The 23,900-nt window shown below is 38.6% G+C and overlaps 1 protein-coding gene across 15 annotated transcripts in view; it reads right to left on the bottom strand.

Annotated features, from left to right (window-relative positions):
- Positions 1-2,339: 2,339 nt before the first annotated feature.
- The window catches only part of TCF4 (transcription factor 4), a 416,494-nt gene continuing 394,933 nt past the window's right edge, over positions 2,340-23,900 (bottom strand). For 11 of the 15 annotated variants that reach the window (XM_089497346.1, XM_089497339.1, XM_089497345.1 and 8 more), the window contains 5 exons: positions 19,556-19,691; positions 15,438-15,600; positions 12,532-12,761; positions 10,900-11,054; positions 5,999-8,215 (listed from right to left, as the gene is read on the bottom strand). In XM_089497346.1, coding sequence (XP_089353472.1) covers positions 10,918-11,054; positions 12,532-12,761; positions 15,438-15,600; positions 19,556-19,691 — 666 coding nt within the window. In that variant the 3' untranslated portion in view covers positions 5,999-8,215; positions 10,900-10,917. Of the gene's footprint in view, positions 3,390-5,998; positions 8,218-10,899; positions 11,055-12,531; positions 12,762-15,437; positions 15,601-19,555; positions 19,692-23,900 lie in introns of those variants that run through there. The other 4 variants (XM_089497321.1, XM_089497352.1, XR_016277899.1 and 1 more) reach the window with 3 other exon arrangements.

Here is a 23,900-nt window from a genome sequence, read left to right as displayed (position 1 = left end):
GTTTAATAAATGGGGAAAAAAATCTCTCATTAAACGTTAAGATAGAAAGCTCAGTGAAAGGGGTGTTTCCAGGTCCACATGAAGCGAATGAATTCTCCCTTCTCACCTGGGTAGCTTGTGTAAGAGTAGCTTACCTCTGAGTAAGCTACCACCTTTCTCCAGGGACCTCTTTCTCTTTTGCAGGCTTTCCCTGGGAGAGCCAAGAAGCAGCTGCAGACACCAGCAGTGCTTCATTCTTGCCAGTAGGGGCTGCAGCAGCCCTCCAATTGCACAGTTGCCTCCATAACTATGATGCTTCTCGAAGTCAATGAAGACCTAGATCTCATCCACAGAATTAACAGACTGCATGGAAAACTAGAAAATGAGCCCAAAAACCAAAGTTTCAGGATGGAAACACTGAAGCTGGCAGTACCACAGGATGATGTGGACATGACATTTGATTCAGTCCATTCCACCATGAGTAAACTTTCACACCTTGACTGATAAGATCTGGTAGATGTGGTTCACAGATGTCTTAATATGTCAAAGGTGTCTGAAGGATGCTGCAGTGTGTCCTCTTTTGAAGAGGATCTCCTTGGATCTAGTGGTTTATTTTCGAACGTGAACGAACAATATGTGATGGCAAGAAGCTTCTGTTGCCATAGGTCTCCTGGCATCTGGAATTTGTACTGCACCCAGGAGTTTCTGTCATGACTACTAGGCATGAGTAGACCTAGCCTCCATGAGATTTCTGTCTCCCAGAGACTTAAGAGCTTGTGTCTCTGATGACATGGGCTTGAATATTTGTTGTTGTTATGCTTTCAAGTCAACCCCGACTTATGGAGATTCTTATCATACACTTTTCTGGGCATGATGTATTCAGAAGAGGTTTGTCATTGCCTTCCTCTGAGACTGAGTGTGCCTTGTCCAAGATCACCCAGTAGGTTTCCATGGCTGATCCTGGTCTTCCAGGGTCCTAGTCCAACACTCAGACAACTACACCACACTGATTCTTGAACTCCTCCCCAATAAAACGAGCTATTTAAGACTTTCTAATGTTTCATCCAGTGCCATCAAGTGTGAGAACCAGAACCCTTGGGCAAATTTGTGGTGGTGCCCATCAATGCAGAACGCATTTATTTTTCATTAGCATCACAATACTGATTTCTGAGGGACTTATTAACTGTGTATCTAGCTACCTGTGAAATAGCAGCCCGTATAGAAACTATGTGAGATTTTAAAAAATGCATTTTTTGACTCATAGTTGAATCTATATGTGAATCTAGGACCTTCCCAAAGGAAGATTCATAATTATATGCCAGGGGTGTGCAAACTGTAGCCTGAATTTCATCCTCAACTACCAAATTTTGCACCTCTTTTTCCCAGCAGTTAAGCTGATCTTCTGGGATATGGAAAAGGTGGGGCATATTGACCCAAACTAGCATTGGTGCAGGAGATTCTTTTCATTCCTTAATGACTCATTCTTATCTCTTATCCATGATCAGCACTTATAAACGTGATGTTCTTAAAGTATCATTTCATTTTAAAGTTGAAGTTAAGTTAAACTGGTTGCACAAGATGGTATGGAAGTAGAAGATGTCAGTTTTAGTAGTTCAGGATTTTCAAAGAGCAGGATCTTACAAACAGGCGTGAAAGCATGATGTTTAAGTTTTTATCCTGTAACCCATTCTCCTCCACTTCTTTCATTTACTTCTGAGTTGAGCTGGGTAACATAGAGCTTTGTATGCTTTGATCATGTGATGTCATTAATAAATTTATATTTGTGACGACTGTGTACATATATATGTATGATGTCAGGCTGATGGATTGAAAAACTGGTGCAGCCCTGCTGGAAACCAGAATCCAAAGTGGGTATTTCTAATTCTTGATCATGTACCCTTCTCCTCTCTGCTCATTTTCTTTCCCTTATATACTCTTCCTTTTGGCTGTTTCAACCTCCCAAGGCTTTATTTCATCTGAGATCCATGCTCTCCTAAATTTATTTTCTCACCTAGGCTATTCTTTCACTACTCCCCAATTGGATTAGACCAAAATGCTACCATTTTGTGGGGTAGAGTTAGGAAACTGAATTCAGGTGAATTGAAGCCGCCCTGTGATAGGTAGCTTATCTTCATCCACACATTTGTGTATGATGTTATAATGCTCACTTTCTCAGCGTTAAACATTTGTGTAAAAGCAGTGGCCAACTTCCAATGATAATTAGTGGTCACTTGACAATTGTGTCGTGTAAGTGTCTTATGCAATACAGACTTTTGAATGTTACTTTCCTGTTTAAAATGTGCATTAACAATTGTGTGACAAACTTATGGACTGATAAGCTGCAACAAGATGAACCAGAATTTATTACTTCTTTTCCCAGTGCCATAACAAGGTATAAATATAACCAGTTAGCATTTATAGTTTACAACTTCAACAAAGGTTTCATCACAGGGCTGGGGTGGGATAAGAATAGTTTCTCTTAGCTCTTTATTAAAGCGCCAGCTGCAATAGTAGCCTAGACATGAAAATAATCATATTATTATGGCATGAAACCTAGTGAAAATGTTCATCACCATTAGTACTACGACAATTTACATCTCTTTCAGTATGATAGAATTCAAAGACATAGCCATGTTAGTCCGGCTCAGTATGAAAAGGGATCTTGTAGCACCTTTGATACTAACTAAAAGGAAGAAGTTGGCAGCATGAGCTTTCATAGACTTAAATCTGTTTTTTCAGATGTGTGAAGTCTTTAGCTTTTCTTTCAGTCTTTGAGTTGGATAGACTGTATCTTATTTTACAGTGGGATAGTTCTTCACATAATTCATTTTATTTTAGTTTTGCATACATGTTTGCACCTTCTTGACATCTGCCCATTGTCCATAGGTGCATTATATTTTCTCATATGTACACAACAATTTTCAAGTGAAGTACAGGTGCTATATTTACAGAAGAGCTGTATACTGATGATCACGAAAGCAATTTTACAGGAGTATAGCACCTTCAAAGATTTATGAAATAACTTACAAAAGAGTTCAAACGTTCAAACAACTTTTTCCACCAACTTGAAATGCAAGGCCAGCTGCGGGCCGGATTTTTAACAACTATATTACAATGCATAGCCATATTACACAATGGTTTAGGCCAAGAAGTAAAGGGTATGTGCTTCTAGTAGTTATGTCCAGAGCAGAGTCATATCAGCTACACACGTGAAGAGTGTGAAGAGACCTGTAGAAGAACTCTTTAGGGTTTGAGAACTCAGATGACCAGAGCTTCAGTTTTATACATCATCTGGAATGTGGCACTTCTGAGAACACCAATGGCACCTTTAAACCCATTGTATTTGAGGTTGTATCTGTGATGACAGCGCCACCTATTAGGTCGGTCACAAGCAGTACTTCCCGTGACACCTACAGAAATGGGACAATGCAAAATGAAATGAAATCAAAGTGTCAGAAACAGTTTATAAAAATGGCACATTTATTGCTACAGAACGGTCATGTACATGACGGCATTGAATAACTACAGATGGGAAACAGGTAATGGCCTACAGCAAGCTGTGTTTTTCTTCTTGAAGGAATTCCAGCACACAACCTGTTTGGACACTTCTACAAATCAGAAATACACCAAAAACATGAAAAAATTGAGGCACTCAGCCACACATTGAAAACAAAGTGTAACTGTTTTTTTAAAATCTTTTTTTCTTTTTGTCCCTTTTATAATTTTTCCCTTTTTTTCATTTTTTTCTTTTCTGATTCTTTTTAACTGTTGCAGCTATGTGTGTACAGTCGCAAAAAAAAAAGTCCCCACTGCGACCTACAACTAAAAAAAGAAAGAAAAAAGAAGTAGCTACCATACAATTTTTATCTCAGTAACACATGGTAAAATAACATCTTTTAAATAGTAAAATAAAGTAACAAACTTTTACTCAGAATGATTCCAAAAATCTACAAAGAAGAAATATTCAGAATCCAACAATTTCCCCTCCCCACCCCTTGCAATATTCATGGTATAAAAGGATTGCTCCTGTGAAAAATAAGCCAAATATATTTTTTTATTTTTTAAATTTAGGGTTTTCTTTTATCCTACGAGGGTGTACTACAGTCTATTTTATAGCAAAAAGGTCACTAGACAAACGAAGCTTTGTAACAAAAAGCCAGGCACTGATACATGGTAAATCTCTGCTTTTTTTTTCTCTTATCTTCACTTAGTTGCATCACAAGTAACAAGAATGAAAAAGGCCACAGTTCATATATTTTCACCATTACATAAGTCTATAATACTTGAAATGAGTATGGTCAAACCAGCACTGCACAAAGGTGAATCAACTTCAAGTCCCATGAGAAAGAATCTGTCAATTAAAAAAAAGAAAGAAAAAGAAAGAAAACAAGAAGCCAAAGATGTCTTGGTGCCCCATTGTGTTGGAATTCATCACATTCCATCTTTAGAATACCATTTTAACCCCTCCTCAAGTCAGTCAGTGGACTAAGTTTAATTTATTTGTGCTTTTTCTCCCCTGATGAATTCTCTTCATTCCTGGCAATGTACTGTAATGTTCGCTTTTCGGCACAGGTTGCATTGTGCCTATCAGACCGAAGACGAAACCTGCAAATGCCATCCCATTCCACCCGTCCCCATCCCTCCAAATGAAATTAACAAACAAAACAAATCGGAAGACTGCATCGGTACAAGTTGCATCACTGGTTGAATTGACAGTCGTATAAACATTAGTGTTCGTTGCAGCTACACATAAGACAAATGTAAACCAAGAAAGAAAAAGCAAAGAAAAGAAAAAGGAAAAAAGGAAGTTCTAGATGAACACAGTTCCCTAATCAGCATATTTATAAATTACTTGAATGTGGAGGTGGATCGCTCAATAAACGTTTTGACAGTATTCCAGAGAATAGTTTTTGTCCTCTGTTACCATATAACACATGGCCTTCCCTGGTCATTACAGTCAAGTCACCACCAGGTCTACTAAAAAAAGTGACAGCTAACCCTGAAGACACCTGTTTGCAAATGATGGCAGCAGCAAAGGCTAAGCAGTTCCTGATGTCTGAATGCAGAAAAACAAATACCGACAAAAACCAGTGTGACTAGTCATCTTTAAGTTTAAATTCCATTATGGAACAGGAAACCATGCAGGCCAGATTGCCGTTTTATACATAACTAACCATCTCCTGGTTCTGTGTACATCGCCAGGACAACCACTCCGTTTAGGCTCTTGCTCTGCCCAGAAGCACACAATGAACTAATGGTAAAAAAACAAACAAACAAAAAAACCCATCCTTTTTATTATGGATTGTGAGTGATCTTGCTTGTGCATGCTTACAGAATGACATATATGCAGCTAGTTAATCAATTAGTAAAACAAAAAGCATCGTGGTTATTTTGATTTGTGTTTGCTACCTGTCTTTCATCTTGCTGTTTTATGCGTCTAATTGCAATTTTATCTTCAGTTCTCATGAAGGACTCATATCAGGATATCACCCTCTAGAAAGGTATGTGGGCAACACTCATAGATTGAACTGGGCGGTAGAAAATTTTGAGTTAAGTAAATGGAAAAACCTCACACTAATAAAAGTGGAGGTAGACCTTGATGGCAGTTTGGTTTGTTACGATGTTTTAGCAAAACCTTATCTCCTGAACCAACAATGCCCCCCTAACACTAGTTGCATTTTCTTTTACCTTTAATCCTGAGCAACATTCATATACTTGACCATTAAAAGAAAATCCCACAGTGTATTCAGAACACCAAGCTTTTGAAAGGAGTCAGAATACCATACCCATTTCAAATTTAAATAAAATCTCTTTAAAGGTACTGCCTTTATAATGAAATACTGTACTCATTTGTTCTCCTGACGGAAGCCTAACTCTGTTCTATTATGCATTTAATTGTAATGGTTTAAATCCACCTCCACATTTGAGAAACTTATCAACAAATAAAAGCATTTTAAAGTTTTACTGCTACTGAATATATTTACAGTTTTCAACACACATACACACACACACACACACACACAGGTAATCAAAATGTTTATGGATATGTAGAGGGTGGTTCACATGGTAAACTATCATATTTGTTCTTTATGTTTTTCAGAAACATAAAATTCAGATTCTCATATCTCACTATTTAAATGAGATTTGTTTCAACCACACATTTTTTAAAAAAACAAAAAAACTGATACAATGTATTAAAACACATAATAACAAGAGTCTACATGTAAAAATATAACTTTTACATACACAATTTCAAAATAATGATACGCTTGCCATTTTGTTGCATAAAATTTACAAATGTATTTTCCCCCCATTACTATGTAACTGGCAAAAAGAGGAGAACAGATGGAACGTCTAGACCGTTTTCAATGGACTTATGGCGTTTACTCAGTGCTGATAGGTGGAAAAATCTACTCGAACAGGGAGATTTCATTTAAAAATACATGCCAAGTTTGTGTGGCTATTAAAAAAAAACAACCTGAAGCTGAAACTGGAGACAAAAGGATGCTGACAAAGACTTAATTGGGAGCACTATGTGTTAATTGTTCTATATATCAAAGTCAATCTTTCAAAGATTTGCTATGGATACTAGTTCAGTTGTGCCCAAAGCTAGTTATTGGATGAACAGCTGTGCCATAGGTTTGATCTATGCTTCCTACTATATATATGTGTGTTATGTAAAACCTTGATTCATACTGGCCAGAGAAATACTTTATTACTCCCCCTCCTCAAGAAAGTGCAACTTAATGCTTTAGAACGGGTAAGGCTTGTTCTAATGCTGCATGACAACTAGATATTGGCATATATATATATATATATATATATTCATGAATGAAAGAGGAGGCAGCATATGGTCTACCTTTCAGTAATCCTGTTTGGAATTTTATAAAATTAAAAAATAAAATCAAATCAAAACCTGTCATTCACCTAGGAATTTTTCCCATTTGGAAGCCCCCTCCCCCATGTATTCTGAAATGCCTCACTGCATACTGTATTTAGGCTACACACATTAAGTTAACACTTCTACTGGTTTGTTAAATCACAGCCACCTTTAATTATGTTATGTTTTTCGATGATATAAACATTGGAAGGCACAGTGGTAACATTGTAGCATTCTAACCTTGTACCTCTGAAAAATCCCAGACATAGGGTCTAATGAGAGCAACGTTTATGATCCGGGACCCACCCACCCCGCTCCCCCCACGGCTGCTTGGACTAAGTCTCAGCAACGTTGCTTGCAGTTTAGCTGCGCGCGATACGACTTCTCGAGTCCCTTGTTCTCCCCAGAAGACGGAAGAAACAACTCTCACTTTATCTATGAATGATAAACAATGTCAGGGTCAGCCTCTCATCCTGAGCTGCCCCTCTAACAACACAGAGTTGGCACTACAGGTTACAATAAAGAACCAACGGGGGAAGGAGGAGAGAAAGAGGGCAAAAAAGATTCCTTATTTACAGTAAAATCTTTTTTTAAAAAAGTTAATCAGTACTTTTTTTTTTTACAGGAGCAAAAAGTCTGAAACAAATGAACAAAAGCTTACCATATTCACTAATTTTAATATATATATTTATTTATATATATATTTATATATATTTATATATGTGTGTGTGTGTGTGTGTGTGTGTGTCGTAGGTCTATAAGATCCATCTGTTCCTCCTACCCTAAGGAATGGCTAATGTCATCACTTCAGTTTTCATTAGGACGTTTGCTGGTTTTGTAAATATCTGGGTAGCAATGCTTCCCTTTTTAATATCCAGTAAGTATAAACACTAGCTGACTAGTACACCAACAAAAACGTTCATTTTTTTTCTTCAGAAGTACACTTTTCATTATTGCAAGTTTACAATTTTTAAATTAAATATTTTTTTCAGACTTACAAATTAATTATATTTTTTTTTTCCAAAAGAAGTTTAGGCACAAATGCATTGTCCCACAGTGTGGAGAAGATTGCCATTCAGTCTCTTGGCTGTGCATTTACAGCTCCTAATGTACTGCTTGAAACATTCTGAATGATATGTTGAAGAGATGTGTCCCTCAAGTTGCACTTTTCTTTTTCTTTTCTTTTTTTGTTTCGAATCAGGAATGCTGAAATTTCTTGCGTCTGTATTCATAACTACTCAGACTTGTCTTATTATATTACAAAAAAGGGGGATAAGTGTTTGTGTGGTTTTAAGATAATACAGCTGTTAAGGAAGTGGTCTCTGGTTTACATGAAGAAAATGTGGCAACTTGGACCTGCAGAAAAAATGAGAAACATTTAGGCTAGCCAAGCAGAGCCAATATTGTTATTTTTGTTATTTTTATCATACAATATTCTTATTATACAGAATGACATCCAAGCTATTTCTCAGTTATCCTTCCCATGTCACTAGGAATCAGATTCTTATTGGCCTTTAAAAAAATTAATGCAGCAGTGACTATTTTCCTACTGAATATGACCTATTTCACTTTAGACCCAAGATAAAACCTACCACATGAATTCTTAGAAAAGTAGATGGAATGCAGGCAGAACCAAGGTTGTACCAAATCCCTCAAACAAGTGGGGAGATGGAGCATATGCAAATCCAACATGAGTCCCAATTAGAACAGATGTATTAAAATGCATTGCTTTTGTTAAAATTAACTTCAGTCCCATTGATTTTAGTGTATCTACTTCAAGCAGAAGTAATGTTGGATTTAGCAGTTAAAAAGCAACACTGGGAGGTGGCATTGAATCTTTCCCTTTATTTTCAGCTCTCAATAATTTATCTACTATCTTTGTTATCTATCATCTAGGTTGGATTCCCCTTCCCCACTGTGGAAAAACAGCTAAATAAGAAGCTGTTTCATGGGTTAAAGAGTCTGGGTCTCTTCTCCCACACATCCATGTTTGTGTGTATGTGCCTTCAAGTTGTCTGTTGACTTATGGTGACCCCATGAATGTCAGAGAGTTTTCTTGGGTAAGGAATCCTCAGAAGTGATTTTGCCAGTTCCTTTCTCTGAAATAGAGTCTACAGCATACGATATTTGTTGGACTTTAAATTTGCCCCAACCCATCCTGGAGAGCTTCCTTTTGTAATTCATAGAATCATAGAATCACAATTAACTTGTTGGAAGTTGGAAGAGACCGCACGGGCCATCCAGTCCAACTTCCTGCCATGCAGGAAATCCAATCAAAGCATCCCCAATAGATGGATATCTAGCCTCTGCTTAAAGACCTTCAAGGAAGGAGACTCCACTCCACTCCGAGGAAGGAGTGTGTTCCACTGTCGAACAGCCCTTACTGTCAGGAAGTTCCTCCTAATGTTCAGGTGGAATCTCTTTTCCTGTAGCTTGCATCCATTGTTCCGGGTCCTGTTCTCTGGAGCAGCAGAAAACAAGCTTGCTCTCTCCTCAATATGACATCCTTTCAAATATTTAAACAGGGCTATCATATCTTAACCTTCTCTTCTCCAGGCTAAACATCCCCAGCTCCCTGAGTCGTTCCTCATAGGGCAAGGTTTCCAGACCTTTCACCATTTTAGTCGCCCTCCTTTGGACACGCTCCAGTTTCTCAATGTCCTTTCTGAATTGTGGTGCCCAGAACTGGACACAATATTCCAGGTGGGGCCTGACCAGAGCAGAATACAGTGGCACTATTACTTCTCTTGATCTAGACACTATACTTTTATTGATGCAGCCTAAAATTGCATTGGCCTTTTTAGCTGCCACATCGCACTGTTGACTCATGTTCAACTTGTCTTCTACTTGGACTCCCAGATCCCTTTCACATGTAGTTTCATTCAGCCAGGTGTCCCCCATCCTATATCTGTGCATTTCATTTTTCTGCCCTAAGTGCAGTACCTTACATTTCTCTGTGTTGAATTTCATTTTGTTAGCTTTGGCCCAGCTTTCTAGTTTATTCAGATCATTTTGAATGTTGATCCTGTCCTCTGGAGTATTAGCTATTCCTCCTAATTTGGTGTCATCTGCAAATTTGATAAGTATGCTTGAGATAAGATCTGCTACTATCAGATCGTCCTTATCCTTAACTAAATGTATCTTCTGTAGAATTGTTTGTGAACTCATAACTGGGTACATAAAATGTATGTCAATTCAAACATGTAGGTGTGCTTATCACTGTGTACCAGAATACACAGCAGGGACTGCCCACATGGACAAACTCCCATGTCACAACTCCTTGATTATGGGTTTACATATCAATGTGAAGACTTTTTCCTAGGATGTAGTATTTCCTAGGACACTTTGATGCAGGGCTATCTTCATACAAGTAATTCTCTTATGCATTATTTTTAGCCACACAGAAAACATATTTTCCAACTCTAGATTCAACATTTTGTCATACCTGGAGGTTCATTCCTTCCACAATTAGAATAACTCCATATTCACAATGCGAGTAATCTAACTTCTTCTCGGAGGGAATTACAAACATGCAGGGGAGCCTGAATCCTTGCTACCCAAACTTCAAGTGGTGAAAAGAAAAGAGGGCCTATGATGATGAACACAATCTTTAGGTTCAGACATCAGGGATGGCCCAATGCCCACTATGCTTCCACATTAAAAAACAAACAAAACAAAAACCCTCCTCTCTCCCTTTCATACTCTCTGATCTGTTTTAGACCAAGGAAGATCTTTTCCCAAAACTGGAAATGACTTGACTTCTGGTGCAGGTCTCACCTGGCCTAAAGAAAGCCAGTCTTCATCCTGCAATTTGGTGAAATTGCCAACCAATTTAGGGGCACAAAAGGCCTTTTCAGTATGTTTTTTATTTGGGAGGAGGTGTGGCGAGGTGGTCTTCCCAGGTTCGTGGAGGATGTGTATCTTTCCACTTTGATATATGTTGTTTATTATAGGAACAGGAAGTCTATGGCATTTTAATCTTGAAGAAGCTAATGTTAATTTATCATAGTTGTTCGGAAGATTTTAAGAAATGAACCTGCCTTTTTTTTTTTTCCTTTTTACATCTGCCCCATATGGTTAGATGTGTCTCCCATCCCAGGATGAGGTCCTGCCAAAGAAAGTGGAGGAGGGTCTGAAGATACTTTCTCTTCTTCCCTTCTTTTCAGGCATGCTGCTTTAGGATTCAGATTCCTTTCTGTAGAATCAAAGTGAAAAAAGCATTTTAAACAGGTCAGCATTTAAAATATATTTACTACATTAATTCACAACCCCAGTGTGATGTTTTCACCAACCTTTATTTGTTATCTTCAGTGTCTCAAAAGTGCAAACTTTTTTGTATCTTTTGATTTCACTTGTGTGGCTCATTTGTTTTCAACCTGCATTTCCTTCTCCATCTTATACAGTACCATTCCTTGCATTACTTTGTAAGCTCTGAGGGCAGAGAATCATCTATCTGTACCTTCAGAATCAGTTACCCAATCCAGACCCTTTAAGGCAGGGATGGGAATCCTGTAGCTTCAGAGGTTTTGATGTGCTCAGTGCTCTGCCTCCATATAGCCTAACGTTCCCAACAGCAAGATTAAAAGAATGCTTGGGATCTGACACTAAGATATATCACATAGCTACAGAGATGTAGCTATGTCTCCCAATGCTACCCCTCCTCCCAAAAAACCCCTATCCAGCTCCTGTATCCAACACAGGCATTTCTGTGTGGTCAGAGACTGGAGTGAGAGAGTGAGTTGGGATGTCTTCAGTGCTGCATTGTATTTGGCTGTGTTGCAACAACTAGCTCCAGGGACCTCCAGGAGTCTTTGTAAGCTGCCTGAATATGATATCCTTGCTGTGCATCCAACTACAAGAAAATAGCTGGACACATCCCTATTAATTCCTTACTCATCACCACCAAGAAAATGGCCATGTTTAGTGGTGGTGGTGGTGGTGGGGATTGCCACTTAAGGGTGAGTTTTGGGAGCGATTTTGGTCACTGTATGATCAGAAAAGAATTCTGACATACACAATGATCATAAAAACAACTTCCAAAGGCATACGTCTAACTTTGTGCTTTGTGCCTTCAAGTCATTACCAACTTATGGCAACTCTAAGGTAACCCTATCATGGAGATTACTTGGCATGTTTCTTCAGAGAGGGTTTGCCATTGACATCCTCTGAAGCTGAGACAGTGTGACTTGCTTATGATCACCCAGTGGGTTTACATGGCCGAACCAGGATTTGAACCTTGGTCTCCCGAGTCATAATCCAGCACTCAGACCACTACACTATGCTGACGTATGCCATTGTAATTCACTAACAGAATGCCAGCTATCATCCTTTTAAAAAGTCAACAACAAACCAACCAACTGACCAAACCAAAAGGGAATCAGGCCTTTAGAGACTTTCAGTAGGTACTGTATCCCCAAAAGGAATGAAACAGTGGGGGAAAAGCACACACATTGGACATTCAGTGCAATGGTCCACATAGGGCCAGTGAATCTGAAACCAGTCCCTGATTCTCAGTGGGTACTCACTTCTTCTTTAGGAGATGGTTGCATTTCAGAGTAGTAAATGAATTAGTAGAAGCTACTGCTCTCGTATTATTCAGTATTCACCTTCCAATGAAACAATGAACTTTAAGAATTTAACAGTGCAAAAGGTAAAACTGGCATCTAACTGACCTCGGACTTGTTGCTCTAAGCTGAGGATAACAGCGACAGCTTGATGCAAGATCAAAAGTTTGGTCTGGGGTTTGTCACTTTTCAGGTGAAGCTGCACCATCCGGCCCAGCTCCTTGAAAGCCTCGTTGATGTCACGGACACGGAGGCGTTCACGAGCATTGTTGGCCATTCTTCTTTCTTTTTCACGCTCTGCTTTTTGCTCCGGTGTAAGATCTTCATCATCATTATTGCTGAGATGCAAACAGAACACAGTATTTTCTAATGGTGAAGAAATATGAGATGATCTACAACAATTCAGCTTACAGAAACTTTGCTACAAAAGACACAGGAATACAGCATCTTTCAGGTATACTCTTTACACAGAATCAGCACAGATTTAATAGTTTCACAACTGATGTTACTGTAAAGTTAAAATTTGCTTTTAATTGTTTTCACATTTTTATTATGAAACTTTTTCAGTTGACTCTGTCTTGGAGCCCCCTTGGGTCGCACTCTGAGAGAAAGACAGAATACAAATGAAATAAATGAATAGACCAACAATGTATTTCACAATGTAGTTAAACCTCAGAGATCACACATGGCAAGATATTTCCTTCATTTATATATTTTCTAGCTTATTTTTCTCTTCCTAGGTACTATCCATTGAGAGGTTTTCTTGCAGAAGCCTCAGTAAAGTGAAATTCAGTTCTATGTGGCTTTCACAGAATTAAAGGTGATAACATCAGAACATAAAACCACATGAAAAAATGAGTAATTGAGATCTGTGGTGTGGCATCAGCTACATTCAAGAGAAATATAAATTATGTCAAAACAAAATTATGTACAAAACTTTATACTTAATTATACTGTTTATTATAATTTTTGATTGGTTCTCAGCCCTTAATAGGATAGAACCTTTACCATTGTGTTTACATTCTCTGTAGGTTGTTATGCATCACTGATTGAAAAACCTGATTTAACTTGCCATACTGCCTAAAATGAAAATATCCCCAAATTTCTCTTGAGAACATAAAGTTTACATGATTTACAGTATGCCACTTTAGAGGTGAATGCCACTGCTAAAATCCAAGATGAATAAAAGTGCAGAAATTGAAATCCTGATTTAGCTCTGTACTTAATTATCAATGCACTAGAAGTAGAAGCATTAGTAGTAATGATGATTATGATAATTATTCTTATTATTTTTGCTAAATCGTTCTGCCCCTTTCCTTCCTTTTCCACCTTTGTTTTTCTGCTAGCAATCCAAAATGGAAATCACGCAGCAGCAAGACTATTTGTTATCTGGCGTGATTATTCTGCTCCCTAGTTGCCTGAAAAATTAGAACTATTTGAAATAATTTCAAGATGGATATAAGACTAGCACAATAAGGAATATTTAAAATTAGGATTTCTTCCATATTGCTGTTTTGCCTGTTACCCGACACAGTGGAAAAACTGGACTGCACGAACCCTCATGGCAGAGGAGAGTACTGGGAGTGATGGTGACAAGGCTTTTCAGGCCAAGTGTGGTTTGGGATCCTTTGCTACCCATCCCACTCTAAAGGATTTGCTAGCTGCCAAGTTATATTGCTTCTTTTGTTCCATAGTCCTGAGCAGAGCAGTCTGACTTGCAGATGATTCTCACAGCTCTAATTGTAAATAAACTACAAATTCTTTGCACTTAAACATATCCTGCCCAAGCCAAAGGGGTTTCCTGATGAGCTTTCTTTTTAATCTGATGTTGTAGTATGGGCTTGGAATGCTGAACACAGTTGTTAAGTACTCAGCCTGCAGGGCATCTGTCAAGGCTTCAAATCTGTGCCATTACTTGTTTGGCCATGCAGTTTCTTCAACTGTCACCCAATGAAGGACTGTAAGGAACTGAGAACTGAGCATGTGTGGAAGAAGCACAGATTTTGCTAGCTAGATATTGGTGTGTCTCTAATACATATTTTCTTGATCCTTAGCCATTAAACTTTCTTTTCATACTTCTTGTTCAAAATGAATGATTGAAACTTATTAATCTCAGCTGTGTCTTTGGTACAGTCTTGAGTGAAAGGTTCTTCCTTTGGAAGAAGACTTCAGGCATTTTCTTTAGCAGAATAGCAAATTTAAATACATACACAAATAAACACTATTTCACATTTGTAAGGTTAAAGTGCAACGATGAATTAGCACTTGTTCAATCCTTTTTTCTTTTTTTTTTGCTTGAGTCAAGTGTCTAAGAGTGAATCGAACACAAGGTAGATTCACTAGGCTTTAATGGCAACACTCAATGGGTTTTCCAAATATTTTTCCATATTTCTTATGCAGAAGAAGAACAGATTGAGGGCCATGGACAATCTAAGTAAAATCATGCATGTTATGGCCACTGATGTCTGCAAAGAAGAACTGTTGGTCTACATAAAGATATCAAGTCAATTCTTGGGACCAAGATGGGATGAAATCATTCAGCTCCGTCTAAAGCTTGACAAAGGACCTCAGATGGCACAGACAGGCATAGATCTGTTTAACTCAGTGACGCTACATTGATTTTATCCATTCACAGTTACGTACATTAAAAGGCAGGGAGAAAAACAAGTATTCCACTGGGCATAAACTGCTATACAAATGGCATCTGTTTTAAGACACATTTGTTTTCATATGTAAATTTCAAGCAAATCATTTCTGAATTTGACTGTTTAAAATAGTGTGTGAATGTATGTGAGTGTGTACAAAATGAAATGTAAAATTTGCTCTTTTTGTCCAATTCAAACCCTTCTAGAGTACACGCATCCGAACAGATACTCTTAGTACTACCAGGAAGGGTCATAAGTTTATTGTTTTTGCTTGGCAGGAAAAAAACTTCAAAGTTTCTTCCTGTTCTGTTCACTTCATCGAAGTCCAATAAAGGAATTAAATGAAGCGACACTATTATATACTGTTACCTAGATCTTGACCTAGTAATTGATTTGATATCCTTCTTGTCATCGTCTAACTTCTTGTCATCAGAAGATTTTGTGTCCTGTAGGTTTTCATCTCCCTCATCATCTGATTTGATTTCGGAGCTCCCTGAAGATACGCTTTGTCCTTGAAGTCCAGTTGGCATGCCTATGAAGAAAATTAAAATTATATGAATTTTTCATGTTTCCAAGAATACTTCAGCAAAATGTTCTGAAGTGAAACTATTGCAGATAGCAGTTTTCCAGTTCTCAGTTTGTAGTTCTGGTCTATTTTGTGCTGCTTGGGAAGGAATAGTAATTTCACTGCCCAGAAATCACTAGATTAATGGTTGTAAAAACTGTGGTCTAAATCCATTGTGCTTAGTCATGCTTAAGCACATTGACATCAATGGGTTTAAGCATGACTAACCCTGCATTGGATTTAGGCGTTTAATTGTGAACAAGCAAGCAAAAATACCAAGCAATAAGGCATCAGAAAGCTCCTTCAGCCAAAGTTTATTTGAGAGAAAATGTGCCTGCTGCAGGGGAATAATACCAAAGGGTGGTACAGTATCCACTTGCCATCCTTCTCCTGACTGCTACTGTGTGGTCTGGGGGCAGAGGTTATGGCCAAAGGCAGATTAGATGGAAATCTCTTTTCTACTTGTACTGCTATAGGAAAGCAGGAGTCCAGTTTATAGATACTGACATTAAAGAAATTCAGCAGAAATTAATGGTCCCATGTTCAGGCACATTTGTTACAATATATTTACACTAAGCTTAGTAAGTTCCTGCCCAATTCTTAACATCTGATGTGGATAAATGTCTTTGTGCATTTGTTCAAATATAATAGATTACACTTAAAAGACTATTAGTTTCTTTATATGCACCATACTTAAACTATTGCACTCTGGGTCTATTATATAAACATTTGCTATTTTGCATAAAAAGGAAGAAAGAGGCTCCACTGGAAGCTGGGGACAAATTATAGCTTTTCCCAGAGAGCTAATGGTATGATGGAAACATTGTCGCTCACGGTGTATTGAAAATAGCTTCCATTTCTGAGCTTGTTCCTATTTAGTTAGCTGCAGTAACCAGAAAAGAACAGTCGGAGAACAATGTGTAAGATTTATTGTAAGAGAATGATGAGAATATGCAAACTCAGCAAAGAGATAGAAGTAATCCCCAAACTGGTTGATAAGACACGTAAATACAGGAAGAGCAGAATATTAATATAAGACACAATGGAGCGTTACAGACCGCCGCTTTGCGGCGGCCTGCCAGCGCTGCTGTTTGCTCCGCAAGGGAGCCGCAGCAGCCAAACCACGCGACTCCCTTGTGGAGCAAAAAAGAAGCTCCAAAATGGAGCTTCTTCCTGCAGCATGGTTATGACGCCACGAGGTGCCAATGGCGCACTCACGACATCATAAGTGCCGCATGACGTGCAGACGCACAGCGTCCGCTACATCAATATGGCGGCAGCCGTGTGGAACGGCTGCCGCCATATTATACGTATTGACTACGTACTAGGGTTAGGGGGGTGCGGAAGCACCGCCCCTTCCTAACCCTAATACGTAGTCAATACGTATTTTATGGCGGTTTGTAACCCGCCAAAGTTGTACAGAAGCAATCTACCTAACACGCAACAATAATAGATACAATAATATAGCATTAAGACAGAAATAATTAATTTAATTACTCAAACAACTTATTAAAAAAGCAAACAAACTTCTACCAGTTTATACTGTCTATAGTTTAGTTAACAACTTTATAGCAGTTTAACTTTCCTCTGCCACATCTCGGATTCGCCCCTTTTCACTTGCTGCCCCTCACTCCTGGAACCTTCTTCCCCTGCGAGCAAGGGCCATCACTTCTTTAACCAGCTTCAAAACGGAGTTGAAGACCATCCTGTTCAGAGAAGCGTTCCCAGGCATTGCGTGATTGTCATTTGCTATTTGATGTTCTTTTTTGTTGCCTGTTTTATTGAACCATTTCCTGTATTGGTATATATTTTATATGTATTATCCTATTATTTCTTAGATTGTACGCCATAGGCAGGATTACTCTTTTATATTTATTGTTTTATGTACAGTGCTGGGCAAATCTACAGTGCTATATAAATAATAATAATAATAATAATAATAATAATAATAATAATAATAATAACAACTTAAAGATTAAGGGGATGAAATTCAATAAAAGGAGAAAGGAGGGGTCTAGGTTTTTTTTAATTGAAGTTAAAAAAATTGAAATTTAATCTTTTAAAATTTTCTTTAAAAACATCACACCTTACCAAATTTACACTGTAACCAAATGAAAGTATGTACATGTAAATTATATTGTCTGTGGGTATGATATTGTAATTTAAAGGTATAATTTTAATTCTGGTAGTTGTTTACGTCACAGGTATTACATTCACTGATATATGGAAATTATGATTTATGAGTAACATTAATACGAAAAACATTACTAAGGATTCTGTATGGTGTGGCATGGAAGGAGGTCATGAGATGGGGTTGCAGTGGGTAATGCCAACCCCAATGATACCACTGAGGCAGACATTGAGAAAAAGGTTTAACAATAAAGTTGTATAGTATGGCTTTACAAAAGAAAAGAAAAAAAGGTCAATCATTCAAAATGGTTTCTGAACCAAATACCTAAGTCCAAAGTGTGGCTTGAGGATGGAAGTGGGGAAGGGCTAGAGGTCAGAACCAAGTATAAAAAACAGGGCATCTTCAAAGTAAGAAATCCTTTATCTCAAATGAAAGACAGTAAAGATAAGGGAAGATCTCAAAGGACAGAAACAGGCAAAGTCTACTAACAAAAAGCCGAGGTAAGCAGAAAGTAAAATTAAGTGAGGTAAAGAACTACCCTGTAAGCAGCCTTGAGTCCCAATTTTGGGGGAAAGATAGGGTGTAAAGAAAGTACTTTAACACAATTCAACACAAGAAGAAAAAAAGTAACTTTCTTTACTGGACTGTAGTTGCCATTGATATGTTGACTCCTAAATTTTCCTGCTTTCAGGTTGACTTTATTCCATCTTCTCATTCGTCCCATTAAAAATTCAGACTGGTGTATTACATGTTGTCTGAGGGAGGGCAGTAGGAGAAACATTTGGTTCATGGAGAACCTAGCCATAGGGAGTAACACACCTTGTATCTTCTTTTCTAACAAATCTGTTGTTCAGTGGCTCTACAGCTTTGTCATCTGCATAATAGCCAATTTGAATTTCCTGGCATCCTCCAGGAGAGACAACTTCTGAACAGAAGTTTTCCTTCCATTACCTTCCACGATCCCTTTGTAAGCCCTCTGTCCTAAACATTTGAAAACCCCTCAAATGGACTTGAGAAATATCCATGTGTTTATTTTGCTCTATTTTGTTTTCAGCCCGGCAGCTGAAATTCAGCAGCTTTTTAATGCATCAAAATGTGTGAAACCACCAACCAAAGTGGGGCAAAAGAACTGAGATACTTAATGGTCAATGGTAGTTCTATGCATACATACTTATAAGTAAGCCCCACAGATTTTGACAGTGAAAGAACAGTTTTTGGTTAATTGGGTTCACCATCGTTTACAGTACATATTGATGAACCATGGTTCTTCAGAGCTTCAGGCAAGGATCTTTCCTTGTTCTATCTAGAGGTGAATCTGGAAGCTTCTATAGAGAAAGCATGTGCTCTAAAACTGGGCAAAGACCTTTCTCCTTAGGCTTCTTGGCTCCTCTAGTTCCAGCCCAAGCAGCATCATGTCTTCAAAAGGCTTCAAATAACTTTTGTAATCCTGTTCTATATATATTTACCAAATATGATGCACAAAAGACAGACTTCAGGCTTCTCTGTATCATAGATTTCCTGATTTTCTTAGTCACTCACACAGCCTTATTGGGACTTTCTTGTGAATAAATATCCATCCAGGGTAATGTCATATCTGCAACCTTCTAAACAAATAGATTCCTCTGATAAGTAGGTTTGCCTGCATATTCAAAATGAATTGTTCTTTCAGTACCAACTTTGGGTGATTTGTTGCTATGATAGAGACTCTTCTTCAGCATGATTGTATGACGATTTGCTAAAACAGCTATATGGGATTAAAATACAGGGCAGACTTGAAGATGTTACACTCACCTCTATATGGATCCTGAGGCTGGGTTAAGTCAGGAGATGTAGCAGACTGCACCGGCAGCTGTGGAACTGGTACTTGGTTTGGCACAAGTGAATGGCTGCCACGGAGCCCAACTGCATCTTCACGATGAGCCCCGACCTGTAACAGAAGACCAAAGGGAAGGACTTAATATGAACATTTCAGGTGGATTGGGCACAGAAATGATAACTGGCAGAGATGACATAGGGAGATCCTGCAAGGAAGGCAAGTAAAAATGAAGGTAAGGTTCCCTGTAGCTTTTCACTAGAGGGCGCCGAGACACCGCTATAGGTACACATGATATGGATAAGCAGAAATGCTTAGCACTCAATATGAAGCTGTGCCGCACATTTTGTGACAAATATGGCAGAAGAGCTCAGGCAGGTAAAACGTCAAATTGTCTCTCCCAGGGTGCTGCAGTAGAGAGCACTGATTCGTACCCATCTGTCTTCTATCATGTCCGCCAACAGATCTGACAATTATCTTAATGCCCATATGCTTAATTGTGGGTTTCTCAATTCCCCCATTGCTATCAGAAATCCTGCAGGAATTTCAATTTGGCATCTGACTTTCATTTTAGGGGATAAAATTCTTGGGCCTGCCATTTCCCCCGTCCCTCTCTTACCCCCCTTCCGTAAATCCACTAAGCCCCTGACAGTAGAAGCTACTGCAGTATCTGACGCACCCCCAATCCTAATTTGGAGCAAACATTAAAAATGTCACCTGGCTTTCCAAAAACTAGAAGCCCATACCCCTTTTAAATTAATCTTCACTGTTATATCATTAACCATCGGATTTCAGCCCCAAAAGAGGCATTGTCTTGCCAAAATCCCAGCTCTGGATAATATATCAATAAAGGTTTTATTAACCACACCAGTAATGTCATCATTGTAGGCATGATGGTGTCAGCATAATGGTGCTGTTGGCATAATTGATGGGACCAGCTTAATGGAGACACCTACTTATTTTGTATGTTGTACTGTTCATTGCATCTGTAAGATAGATCTCTTTCAGAATTAAGAATATGATAATTGAGGGCAGTCTACTATTTTGTTTTTATACAATGCAATCTCCTTACTCTAAATGGTCTTGAGAATACATATTAAATATTCATCTAATCAGAAAATTTGACTGAATACAAGTACTATTTTGTACATCTAGGAAACACTAGCTTCTGCTACTAAAAACAATTGGCCTAATGTATTGTATTTTGATACTATCTAGACAAGGCCTCTTTCTGCTGGTCTTCAATAAGGAAGCGCATTAGGGGGAAATGGTAAACAGGAAAGTACCATTAGAAAAATTAGGGTGACATGATGTGGAGGAACACCAGATGTCAACAGACCTACTGGCTAGGTCTGAAGGAATTTGTATTCACCAACATTTAGAGGGCCAGAATTTATCCACCAGTACGGTAGAAAGTAAGGACTGAAAGGATCATACAGAAATGATCATGACATGACAGAAGTGGTATTCAGACAATGCCCTCACAAATTATTTTAATCAGTAATGGATAAATAATTTGGTTACTCTGAGAATTCTTGGCTCCTGACCTTGTTTTGTTTCAGAGTCAAAATCTCTTTTTCCTCCCCTGTCAGTGTCAGCCACACACCTAGAACATGAAGCTAGTGGATATCAGTGTGTGGGAATGAGTGGTAGGTTGCAAGTAGACACATTGCCATTACCTTTCTCACACATTAATATATAAATTAGCTTCATGTTCTAGGTGTGTGAGAAGGAAAATGAGATTTTGACTTTGAAACAAAGCAAAGTCAGGAGCCAAGAGTTCTGAATTGTTCTCAGTGTACCCACATTATTTACCCATCCACTTTTGGTAAAGCAATTATAGACTTTCCCAAAACACTTTGGGCATATTAATCAACAAACATATTGCTTTCTCCTGGCTTTGTTTGCCAGGGAGAAGGCAAGTGGGTGTAGTAGTGTGGGAAGGCCTTGGCTTTCAATGTTACTCTCACTGTTCCATCCCACATTCATCTGAACAATTCAGTGGAGGAGCAGGAGACTGAAAGTATATTCACATCACTATCTTTCTATTTTCAGAAGGTTGTAAAAGCATTTTCACTTGTGTGATGTTTCAGTTAGCAAGATATAATCTTGAAATTATTGTGGCATATTTTCAACTCAAAACTCAAAACACACTCAAAATACACCTGAAAACAGAGTCATTTTAAAAGAAATCTTAGATATATTGGGGGAGGAGATTGCTTCATCCCGCTATATCAGAAGCGAATGTGTCTGTGTAATATGAATTTGGATTCCTAAAACAAAAGGATGTTTAGAATAAATTCAAATGGGATCTGCCTTGGTCCAGGCCTCAGAGGGAGAGAAGAACTGCTGGACCTGATCCCCTTCCCCTCCACCACTCCCTTCTCCTTTTGTGTCGTGTCTTTTTAGACTGTAAGCCTGAGGGCAGGGAACCGTCTAGTTAAAAATAATAATTGTAAGCCACTCTGAGAGCCATTAGGGCTGAAGGGTGGGGTATAAATATTGTAAATAAATAAATAATAATAAATAATTTACTGATAATTATTTCTGGAAATAGGCATGCTACTACATTTGATTGTCCTGATGTATAACCTATACGTAATAAGTGTCAGGAAAAAAAGCCACATGGGATATATAGTCACAAGAAATATAATATGTATATGAATGTATTTGAAAGTAACATGACACAGCAAAAGTTATTGAATTGTCACACAGGTGTTGCAAGTAATGTAATTAGAAGGTCCTGAAAGCCAAGGACATATGAGGCAATGACAAAGTGAAAAGGTGCAAATTGATATCACCTGAGAGTCATTGAGTGGACAGTAATGTATGATGCAATGTGAGGTCTAGATTGAGCCAAGTATGGTATGTCAATCATAATGTATGTACACGCCCAGGAGGTGGCAACTGTATAATGAATAGAGAGACAAATGTCTATATAAACAATAATGTATGGCAATACTTTTTGTGGGTATTGAGGAGTATAGTAGTGTGGGTATTGAGGAGTATAGTAGTGTGAGTTTTGAATTGTTTTGTGCATAGTGTATATAGTAGAATAAAAGTAGATCTTTTTAAGAAGACTACTGTGTTGACTGGTGTCTTGAGAGCTGAACAAGAACCAGCAGACTCCAGAGAAGATTGGAAGACATCTTCAGCCAATTCTCAGAGCTACTGGTCAAACTGGTTGTTCTTCCGCTGACCAAGGGGGTGAGAGTGAAAGCCAGGAGAAGAGCTGCAACTCCCATCATCCCTAACAAGGGTTATGGGCCCAGAGCCAGTTACTGGAACACCCAGCATCCACAGAAGCTGAACTTTCCTGGAAGAGAAAGAAAGTTTTGTGGACGACCGATCAGAGCAAGCTGTGTACGCTGCACTGGTAAGCTCGTGAGTGAAGTGTTTTGTGTTTTGGAAAAGCCCGAGACGAGGCAGCTGTGCAAACTCAGGAAGGACTTTGCCAAATTGAGTCACTGCACAAGATAAGATGGAAGTGTTGAAGTTTAGCAAGTTGAACTCCCACAATTACTCCACCTGGAAAGTTTATGCACAGTCACTACTGATTAAAGAAGGTTTATGGGCCACAGTCGAGACGGGGCTAACAGCCGATGCAAATGCAGCCGCCAAAGAAAGAGATAGCAAGGCAAAAGCATGCTTGTATTTGATGCTCGAGGAGGACATGATAAACGATGTGAGAGATAAGGGCTCCGCAAAAGAAGTTTGGGAGACTCTTGAAAGGCTACATACTCCAACTACAGCTTTTGCCAAAATGCTTTGGTCTAAAAGAATCTATAGACAAAAGATGACTAAGGGACAGTGTGTCGTTGAACATTTAAAGAAAATGCAAAACCTGTTTGTGGAGGCAGAATTAAGAGGTGTCCAAATAAACAAAGAACAGCAATGTTACATCCTAATAGAGTCTTTAGACAGTTCATGGGACTCCATCACTAACAGTCTTCAGAATCTGCCTGAGGCTGAACTAAGCAGAGACTTAATAGTAGCAAGAATTTTGGAGGAAAATCAGAGAAGATTGTCTGAAAAAGAAGACTCACAGAAATCAGCACCTAGACTGCACCAGGCTCCTGAGTTAAGAGAACACCAAGCAGCAGCTCCCGTGAGAGAAAAACGACGTTGTTACCACTGTGGAAAGGCAGGACATTTGCAAAGAAACTGTCAACAATTGGCTGCTGACCAGTACAGACAGAGAGATAACAGACCGCAGACGCGGAACTTTCAGCAACAGAGACAGAACAAGCCGACATTTTTCAGGGGCAGTTACAACAAGAAGGAACGTGCAACAATGATAAAAGAGAAACATAGAAAAGATTC

The sequence above is a fragment of the Sceloporus occidentalis genome, unplaced genomic scaffold (genome assembly GCF_023333645.1).
Source record: "Sceloporus occidentalis isolate IW3139 unplaced genomic scaffold, rSceOcc1.0.p SCAF_1, whole genome shotgun sequence".
NCBI classification, from domain to species: Eukaryota; Metazoa; Chordata; class Lepidosauria; order Squamata; family Phrynosomatidae; genus Sceloporus; species Sceloporus occidentalis.
This window is presented reverse-complemented; position numbering and strand designations above follow the sequence as displayed.